At 39.7% G+C, this 10,644-nt stretch overlaps 1 protein-coding gene across 1 annotated transcript in view; it reads right to left on the minus strand.

The window, feature by feature from the left end:
• CACNB4 (calcium channel, voltage-dependent, beta 4 subunit) overlaps window positions 1–9,904 on the minus strand; it is a 43,880-nt gene extending 33,976 nt beyond the window's left edge. The window contains exons 1-6 of the mRNA XM_008566368.1: window positions 9,730–9,904; window positions 6,743–6,873; window positions 4,558–4,634; window positions 3,045–3,064; window positions 2,740–2,820; window positions 1,294–1,352 (exon numbers count right to left, since the gene is read on the minus strand). Of these exons, the coding sequence (XP_008564590.1) occupies window positions 1,294–1,352; window positions 2,740–2,820; window positions 3,045–3,064; window positions 4,558–4,634; window positions 6,743–6,873; window positions 9,730–9,825 (464 nt within the window). The 5' untranslated portion in view covers window positions 9,826–9,904. The remainder of the gene's footprint in view (window positions 1–1,293; window positions 1,353–2,739; window positions 2,821–3,044; window positions 3,065–4,557; window positions 4,635–6,742; window positions 6,874–9,729) is intronic.
• Between the last annotated feature and the right edge of the window lie 740 nt (window positions 9,905–10,644).

The following is a 10,644-nucleotide window of genomic DNA, read 5'->3' on the forward strand; positions in this document are numbered from 1 at the left end:
CTACTCTGCCCTCCCTCCCAGGCAAGAAACACCTGCCTCGAACTGTTAAGTGAGCAACAACACGCTTCCATTGTCCGAATCTTTATACATCTGGGGGTCTATTTATTAAGGCAAGCTGGCCTATACTAACGTACTTAGAAATTCACATAATGGCACAAAAGCATTCTTCTGTCTTGGACTAGAATCTCAGTTATTGGAATTAAAATCTCATTTTCTTTTCTTTGTATATAATCTCAGAAACTAATAAATATTTTAACACAATTATCCAGAAGACTTTTCTTTTGACAAATATATATAATTTGTATTTAAAGCATTATCATATTTGTTTTTTTCTTAAAATAACAATTTATTAAAATCTATTTGAAGATATTTAAATTTTTAAAAAATTATTTAGCCCATTTAAGGTGATAAATTGAATGTATTTACCCATACCTTTTGATACACACTATTAAAATTTTCTACATTTCTGATAAGTCTTCAGGTTTTTAATATGGTTATTTTTACATGGAGTGCTTTCTGCACTGTGAAAGAGCTTAATACTTAGGACTGAGTCCATATGAACTTTTTATCATTTCTCTGTAAAACACAGAAACTCTCTGCACATTTTTCATAAAACTTAAAGGATAAAATTATTTGATGGCTAAAGACTGAGCCATATTGATGACGGGTGACAGTAGGATATATACAAAATAGATCAATAACATAGCAAGGTCATTTCTAATAAAGCAAACCCAGAACTAAACATCCAGACAAGTACTATTCCCTACAAAATAGTCACTTGGGGAGGCTTATGATGAAAACAATTCTTGCACTCTTCTTTCGAGGAAATTCAGTACTTTATAGTTATGCCTTCATATGACACACTCACATACACACAAGCATGCATGCACACACACACACACACACACACACACACACACACACACACACACACTCAATTCCCAAAGGATATTACCTAGCTTACGAGCAAGCCACTATATTAATCAGACATATTATATATTTTAATTATTATTTTTCCATTTTGGTATGAATTTACCAATAAGCGAGAAAATAAAGACACATACATCCAAACAGAACAAATCGATTATTTTCCTTCTCAAGGTCCTTTTCCCCTTGGTGATTCAGTGCTATACTTCATATTTTCAGAGCTCTTTCATTATACTCTTCCCAAGAATACTGAGTTAACTTTTAATTAGAGAACTTCTGCAGTTGCTGGAAACACAGATCCACAAATCAATTTATCATACATGTTTGGTTAAATGAAAATAATACAAAAACATCTTTATGTCTCACCTCCCATCAAACCTGTGCTTCAGGAAATCAAAGAGGGCTTTCTGCATCATGTCTGTTACCTTTGCAGAGGTGAGAAAAAAAGAATGAGGCAAACACACGCAGAGAGAGAAAGAAGTCACAGTGAGAGAGTGGGAGAGAGGGCACTATGACAGGTGCAGACCTTGCCACAGCCAGTCATCTCCTGCGGGGAACGTGCCCTGGAGGCATTTTCTTGTGCTTAGCTGTGTGTAATTGCTAATTCTTCCCCCTAGGTTCTCCTCCAGGGTATTGAGGAATGAAATAGCATCATTCACACCAGACCCAAGACAAACCCTTTTCCTTTATTAGGGACTAGAGCTGCTTCCAGGAGACAATAGGCTGGCTTTATACTCAGGTGCTGGCCATTCTTGGTTTGCCTGTGCCTCATTGTGCCTGCCTCCAGAGAGAAGCAGCTAGAGGCCCCCAGGCCGGCTCTGGGCTCAGCCATCCTCCTAGCCTGTGCATGTTAGTGGAAATCCTCCATGCCCAGACCACTGCAAAAATCCAGACCACTTTCCTGCTCATCCCTCTGACATTTCCAACTCAGAGAAAGACAGAGAGAGGAGGTGGGGGTGGCAGGATAAAGGCAGAGAGAGAGAGAGAGAGAGAAGGAGGGAGGGAGGGAGGGAGAGGAGAGGAGAGACAGAGAAAGGTGGAATTCTTAGATCTGTTTCAAAGAGATTCATTAGTTCATTCAACAAATGTGTACTGAGTACCTACTATGTGCCAGACATTGTCCTTGCTCAGTGGGAATGGTGCTCTGGAGGTTGCCCACATTCAGATTTTCATGTCGCATCTCACTTATTTTTATCCACACTAGCACAAAGTCAAAATGGCAACATCTGAAATGTGGTACATCTAAGTCTCTACTGTTTTCTTCATTACATGGTATTTAATTCATCTCCAAAGTTCGCTAATATTGTTAGAGTGTGTATGTGGTTTTTTTTAATGTATGAGTATGTTCTTTAAAATAAATAAGCAGAGAAACATTTGGTAGAATATACCATCATGTTCAGCCCCCAGCAGGATGGATTTGTTGGTGCTTTGGGGTTTAGTTGGCTGGAAGATTGCTTATATGCTCCCTTGTGCTGTCCATTTGCTATTATTTCTAATAGTAATGGGAATGGTTGAGACAAAGTCCTTTTCTTTGAATTTAATGTAGAACAAATCTTTGCCCAGAATTTCCCATTGTACATGTTTTGAGGGAGGTATTTCTAAACAACATAATACATAAAAGATGAGAAGTGTGTAAGAGAGAAGAGAAAGAAAGGACAGAGGGCCACACGAGCTCCACGTTGTACCCCTGCCTCCACACACTGGGAGCTGGCTTCCTTCAGCACCTATGTGTAAACAGATCCTGGAGGAGACCGGAAAGATGGTCTCCTGGGCTCTCGATCAAGAACCGGAAGAGTAACATGATATTTGTACCTCGTAACCTTTCAGTGACGGCCCCACTAACACCACTGGGCGCATGGATGGCACGACATCGTAAGGAGGAATGTGCTCCGTCTGAAAAAGATGATTCGACACGTGTGACAAGGGGAGGTGGAGCCCACCTCCTCAACAGCCACGACATTCACAACTCTTGCATCAAACATTGCATGGTCACCACACGTCCCCACCGAGGAGGCTCAGCCCTTATTTTATAGCCACTTGGGTCACTGAAATGGAGCATTGCAGGCATGTAGGTAGAGGAACCTTAACAGTAGATTTAAAAAGGAAACACAACTTACCACTTTTTGCTTCTGTTTTGCTAAAAGACAACAATGAGAGCCATATCAAAATATGTAATGTCTGTCAATGGCAGCACATGAGTTTAAAAGAAGGAAGAATGATCCCATTTGTCCCTGTAATTTCCCTCCTCATGTCACTATCACCCCCTCTGCAGAGCACCGCTGTTACTGCATTCCGGACATGCTGATCTGAAAGGCATGAAAAGCAGACAACTTCCTCCCTGCTTTTTCGGTGTCCTCCCTTCCTTCCTGATTTCATGTTGGGTGGGGGTGGTGAAAGGGAGTTCACAGCCACATTGGAAGCTCCGAGCCAGCCATTAACCATGGGTGGTTCCCTGCTGGACATAGCACACAGTGTGGCTGAGAACAAGTTGGACATATATAACTTAATAAAAAGAAACAGAATAACAATTTTTTTTTGCATTTGTGACTTTAGTGACATAAGATAATTTTGCAGTCCTTTAGGTGTTTTTATGTCTTTTTGCTCATTTTCTACAATATTGACATATTTTTTCCTACTATGTTGCTTTTAAATTTCAAATAAGTTTACAACCAGTTATTCCTGTTTGTGAGAGTGAAAAGCTAAAATGTCCTGAATGTCCAGCAAATGGGAATGAGGCAAAATATAGTCAATATCTGATTAAAGTGGTTTGTGGCCATCCAAGCAGGTCCAGTCTATCTGGGGGCAACCCAGAGACCTAGTTTGGTTCAATGCTCTGGAGATCAGGTGGGATTCACATGAACAAGGACCCAGATCCTCAGAACAGTTCCAGAGCCAACCCAGTTTCTTGTAGTTACGGCAGGCCAGCATAAAGCCTTGAACTTTCCATTCTGAATTGGTAATACTGGGTGCCTCATCGCAGTATCAGTTCTAGGCCAGAATGAGAAATTAGCCTATAGGAGTCAGGGAATATGGTGAAAGAAAAATTCCTGTGTGAATACCTACATAATTTCCAAATGCACTAGTTTCTATTAGGCCACCACTGTCCCTCCATTGCCATTAATTCCAAGGCTCAGTTGTCTGCTGTCCAAATAGAAACAAGGTCCTCTGGGCCCAGCTTCACTCTCTGCTTCAACCCCCCCCAATCTCCATACCCCAGGCTGTACCAACACATCCTAAAGTTTCACATGGAGACTGAGGCAGCACTTTTTGGAGAGTCTACAACTTTTTTTTTTCTTTTTGGTTGGCCTTCACTTTCTTTAAAGTCTGTTGAGTTCTCAAGTAGAGTAATGAACTTGTTTCAGATTGGTTTACACCATGGATAGTTACTGATTCTAGAGAGTAAATGAGAGTTTTTGAAATTATATTATAATGATCTGAATTTTTAGTACCATTAGTACCCTTTAAATCAAATCAAATTACCTTAGAAAGCAAAGAAGCAATAAAATATTAAATAGAAGAACCTTGAAATCAAGCCTTTAAATTGTTTACAAATTAGTAAAAACACTTGCATGTGTGTTCAAATATTAAGATAGGAACACATTCCATTGAGAGTTTAACTAAAACCCTCACCTGTTGATGTGGGAGTTGCTCGAAATGTCCCTGATACCATTTCTCCAAGACTTGAAGAAGAATTTCCACTTGATTTCCTAGGATATAGAAAAGGAACTTAAGACTTACTCCCCAAACTCTTTGCAAATAGAACTTAAGAGTACAAAGCTTTCTTTGGCCTTGATCCTACTAAATAATTCAAAACACACCCAATCCCGCTATAGAGAAGAACTTCAGGAATTTGTCCAAATGTTTTCTTTGACCTCATTTCTCAGAGAAAGTGGGTAACTAACTGGGACCTTGAGATACTTTGCAAAAGTATCTCTTCTAGTGATTCAATGCAGAAATTAGACAAAAGAATCACTGACAGGAATGTTCTTCTGAACAGCTTGCTTATGTAACACCAGTCACCATGTACCCATCAGATGTCAAACATAGCTCGAATAATTAGTTGTGACACAAAACAGAAGATCATCAACACTGGTCTTCTCACATGTGCTTTGGAAGCTTCTTTGGAAATCACCAAGACCATAGGGAGCCCCACATTCCTACTTCCCCAGTGTCCCACCCTTTCAAGTGTCCATCAGATTGAGAGTATGATCCCATTGTCATAAAAATCTTATTTGTCATCCTGGGCTTCCCACTTACTAGGTGTGGGACTTTGGCACATCATATCAACTCTCTGAGCTTTAGTTTCCCCACCTATAGAAGTAGAAGCTACACCTCACTGGGTTAATAAAAAGATAAAATGAGATCATGTCTGTGAATTCTTGGCTTTACTATTGCACCTGCCACTAAGTAAGCTTTTAAAATGTGTATATATATATATACATATATATATACACACACACACACACACACACATACACACATGTATATATAAATAATATTATGGAATAATAATAATAACAATAAAATTTTGGGAATAATAATAATTCATTAATTATTTTATTCAACACAGTGGTTGTGTATCCCTGTTCTAGAAGCTAGGAATACCATGTGGGGGAATAAGGGAAGACAGAATCCCTTCTCTTATTGAGTCACATTCTAGAGGGAGATATTAGCACCAAACAAAATAAGTAGGTAAATATGTAGTATTTCTGAGAGTGGTTAAGTGCAACAGAGAAAAACAAAGTCAAGGAAAAGATAGAAAGTACAAGGAAGGGGAATGGGTCCAATTTTAAGTAGGGTCAGCAGGAAAAGGGTCACTGAAAAGGTGATATTTAACAAAGATCTAATGCAGTTGAAGGAGTGATCTGGTGAAAATGTGAAGGAAAGGATTCTGATAAGAGCACACAGCAAATGCAAAGGTCCTGAGGAATGAACGTGTGTTCCCAGTATGTGCATGGAAGACAAAAATTCTAGAGGAGAGGGAATAAGAGAGACTCATAATAATAGTATGGCTATGTTATATACTAAAAAAGGCTGATAATTAAAAGTGGGGCTAACTGTACTTTTGTGAGCCCCTGTTACTGTTGAAGAGGTTTCCATTATGACAAAGTCAAAAGGGCCCCTAAGAAACAGAGGAGTTTCTGAAATAGAAAAGGGTCCAACAGAAAACAGAGGTTGAGGGTCAAGAGAAAGAACTGTTTCTACTCTAGGGCTTTCAAAAAATTTTAACACATGTCAATGATTTGCATTTCCCTTCTCTCAAGCTCTGCTTTAAGTACCTGCACTCTGAGATCTATGTGGCTACTTCATTAGTTCACTAGAGGTTGATTCATCCAAAGCTAGAGACAGTGTCTTTACCCAATACCAGGAGATGGTAGATGCAACAAAAAGCCCAGGGTGGAAAAGGTGCTACTAGTACTGGGACCTGCATGCACCATCATATTCTGTGCCCACTTGAGAGAGAGTCTCTGCAAATGAACCAAGAGGAGCCATAATGCCGGGTCAGATCAGCTCCTACTTGCTGTACTGAGAAAGGATGCCCTGTGTGACTCTCTTAGAGGAAAGCTTCTTTGCTGAGGCCACAGAAAACAGTCTCCACTGTGGAATTCATGTGGATTCCAGTGGTATTGGGCTTTATTCAGCATGCAGTGGGGATAGTGAACTATCTGAAACCCTTCTGTGTCGATTTCAAAAACACTTCATCAGAGAAAAGTATCTTCTACTTTGAAAGCATACATTTTTAACCTAATAAGCAAACTTGAAAATATCACCTAACTTTCCTACCAAAAGGCTTATAACAAGAAAGGAACCTTACCCTCCGTGAAAACGTCCTCTTTTTTGTTCTTGCTGAATCCGTATGTTCTCCAATCTGAGTGGACTTGGGATGAAGCCAATTTCACAGCCCTCTTTCACCAGCCTTCCTATCCACCAATCATTGTTATACTTCTGGAATGCAAAAATAAAACTGCTATCAATAGTAATTCACTTATCTTCATATTCCATTAATTAATTTCAGAGGAAACACTATTTACATGATATCTTACACTATATTATATGATATATATTATATATAAACACTATTTATATTATACTTTACTATATTTATATCTGGGGCTGGTGTGATTCATAGACTTTTGAACCCCAGGGGGGTTCTACAGACTTTTTCTGTAAAGGCCCTGATAGTAAATATTTTAGGCTTTGCAAGCCATATTGTCTCTGCTGCAACTACTTCAGTCTGCTCTTCTAGCATGAAAGCAGCCACAGACAAACATAATCAAGTAAGCATGGCTGTGTTTCAAAAAAACTTTTCTTTGGGCCAGCCCGTGGCTCACTTGGGAGAGTGTGGTGCTGATAACACCAAGGCCACGGGTTCGGATCCCATATAGGGATGGCCGGTTAGCTCACTGGGTGAGCGTGGTGCTGACAACACCAAGTCAAGGGTTTAGATCCCTTTACCGGTCATCTTTAAAAAAAAAAAAACTTTTCTTTGCGAAAAAGGCGATGGGCCAGACTTGACCTGTGGGCTATAGTTTGCCAACCACTGGACTAAAGTCAGATCCAAACCGCTGGATTCCTTTGATTCTTCATCAAGACGCCCTAGCCAATTCTTTAGGGATAGATTTTATAAGGATAAATATGCATTAATGTAACTGGAACTCTGGAAGTCAAGACAGATACGTCTGAGATGAATATGTTCAACAGTCTGTTATTTGTCAAAAGTTTACAGTTAAAAACTTCCACAATACTGTCTGTAGTCTACTGACACTGGGGAAGACTCACAATCTTTCAAATACAGGTTTGCAAATTAAGGTCTATCTTACTACTTGAAGAAAAAGAAGGCTACTCTTACAAAGTCTAAACATATTATACATTCGTATGTGGAATTTCGGCAATAATCTCTAAACGGCCCTGCAGCCCAAGAGGAACTCCAAGATTTCCACTTAAATAAAGCTCCATGACTTGTACACATAGAACATAAATCCTTACAATGCCTTCAACCAATTTGGAGTGAGATTCTGTCAATGTGGACTTATTTGATGGGTTGGCAAAATTGCATCTGTAATCATAGATTTACTGAATCCTAAGGAAGAAAGCAATTTAGTCCAAGCCACCTGCCTAGCTGAAGTTAGGTCATTTCCAGAAAATAGGTATCAGTCCTACTGTTTTAAACTTTCCAGAGATGATTTCACAGACTTCCTTTACTGTGTTTATCAGTGCTGGTCAAGATAACTCTGTCTCTTTGATCTTATATATATATATATATATATACACACATATCTGTAACAGCTATATATAGTACGTTTTGCTTAGCTCAGAGAAAAGTGAAATTTATATGTATATGATACTGACACATTGTGAAGGAGGAATGGATGATTTCATTGAATCAAGACTGCATGAAATTCTGAGTAACTTTGAGTAATTGTGAGTAACAGCCTCACACTCAAAAGAAAAATGGTACAGTAGGGATTTGGCCTTTATTATGCACACAGCTCCTCCACAGGCATGCATGGCATGTAGTATGACACTGCACTGAAAGAAATGAGTTGACCTAACATAAAATCTTGAACAATCTAGGTCTTAGTTTCCCCCATCTTCTCATCTTTATTTCAGGATAACAGGCCTGTCTATTTTGGAATTAACAAAAGGCTAGGGGACCCTTTTAGAGTCTTTGGTGCATAGGTCTGGAATTTAAATTTTACTGTGGTGGGGACAAAATAGACCATGAGTCATAGTTTCCTAGAGCTTAAATTATTTCCTGAAATGAAGTTAGCCCACTGGAACACTAATTTGTTAAAAGGTTCCCAAGTGACCTTAAAGGGCTTGCTAAAATGGTTAATACAACTTCCCAAAATGTTTTAACTTAGTTCTAGGGAATAGCTAAAGCACAGTGAGAATCTCACTCAACATGAATAAAAGTTCTTTGAGCTACTTGGAAGAAAGTTGCTTTGTAAATTCAAGAGCTTTATTCGCTCATCATCTGGCTTACATGATGAGCAAAGCTGCAGCTTTTCTCTGTGTTTAAGCATTTTCATTACTGTGAAAGTACTTAAAACAGTGTACAATACATGGCCGTGTAAGTAATGGATGAGAGAAAAGGCTGCAACTTGATTACAGAAATGTGTTCTTTTGTGTTGATATGGGAGCTTGTGCCAGCTTTCTGGAAAGGTCACTTCAGTGTTGTCCCAACTCTTCTCATTTTGATTTCCCTAAAATGATTAGCACTTTCTCTTTCTAAGATGTTTTCTTATCTGATATTTCAAGATCTGAAAACAACCAGCTCTGGTCCACATAGAATTACCAGCTCAATACCATACATCAGACTGCTAGACTGAAGAGAAAGTCACTGATCACTGCTCACATAGACCAAAAAGCAGAAAACAGGACAAACTGAGAGAATATCAATAGAATGCAGGAAAGCAATAAAATCCAACAAGGCTGGAATGTTTGTGTGAGTGAGAGTGCATGTAACAAGTGGGAACTTCTCTTACCTTTTAAAGTTCTACTTCTCCTTGAAAATAATAGGTGTTTGCAACTCATGAATATGGCTTGGCCATTTTTGATGGGAATGGTGAGACAAAATGATGCCGGTCAGTGTACCGCCTGGTCAGTCAGCCTCCTTGACAGCATGGTCTGCACATGCCAAATACACTTCCTAGCTCCCCTTCTCTCCTCATCCCCCTCCCTTTGGTTTCCATCTCCACAGTTCCACAAACAATGATCCCAATGATCTCCATGCTACTGATCTGGACTGCAGAAGGCAGTTTCAAAGACAATGATTTTCAAAATTGATTATATATTTACCACGCACATCTCATTTTGGACTGGGGGGTACATGCAGGTGGGCTCAGTGACATCAGATGATACATTTATGCTGTTCCATTCTTCAGGCACCTCCATTCTCAGGTTTCACTTTATCATGTTTCTTTTATGCTCTTCTTTTTTTTTAAGATTCTATTTCCAACCCCTCCCTCCTAGCAGAGTAAAAGGAGACTATCAAGTGGCGACATCTTCCAAGAATGCTCCCAACACCATCAGAAAACTCTGTGCAGAACAAGGAAGTGCAAGGAAGGTAAGCCTTTCCTCCTGACTCAATCCAATTCCTGTGCCGATCTCCAGATGTAGTCTCCTCCCCTTAGCTCCAGCCCCTCACTCAATCAGCCATCCTTTTTCCTTCACATCTATTTCACTGGGTTCAGCACCTCAGCATGGAAACCATGCTTAAATCTTTCCCATCCTAAAAAGCAAAAATGTAAATCAAATTTTAAAAACGTTCTCTCAGCCCTATGCTGTCTTCCCCTGGCTAGAACCTGTTCTTTGCAACTCAAGGCATTTAGAAAAAGCAAATTGGTTTTATTTGTTGGTTGGTTTGTTTTGGGGTAAGCTGGCCCACATAGGGATCTGAACACTTGGCCTTGGTGTTATAACACCAGGCTCTAACCAACTGAGCTAATCAGCCAGCCAGAAAGAGCAAACTGTAATTCCTCTTCTCTGGCCTCCAGATTATGTGGGATAGGGCCTTTTAAGCATCTTCATGGATAGTTTCACAACTCCCCAGACACAGTGTACCTAAAAGTAAGTTCATAACCACACCTACCCCTGTAACAAACCTGCTCCCCTCTCTGCCACCTCTGTTTTAATAGCTGACACCATCTCCTATCCTCTCAAGCAAGCCAGAAAAAGTGGTCTCCATCATTGATTTCTCCCTACCTCACTTTC

The sequence above is a fragment of the Galeopterus variegatus genome, unplaced genomic scaffold, assembly GCF_000696425.1.
Source record: "Galeopterus variegatus unplaced genomic scaffold, G_variegatus-3.0.2 Scaffold237, whole genome shotgun sequence".
NCBI classification, from domain to species: domain Eukaryota; kingdom Metazoa; phylum Chordata; class Mammalia; order Dermoptera; family Cynocephalidae; genus Galeopterus; species Galeopterus variegatus.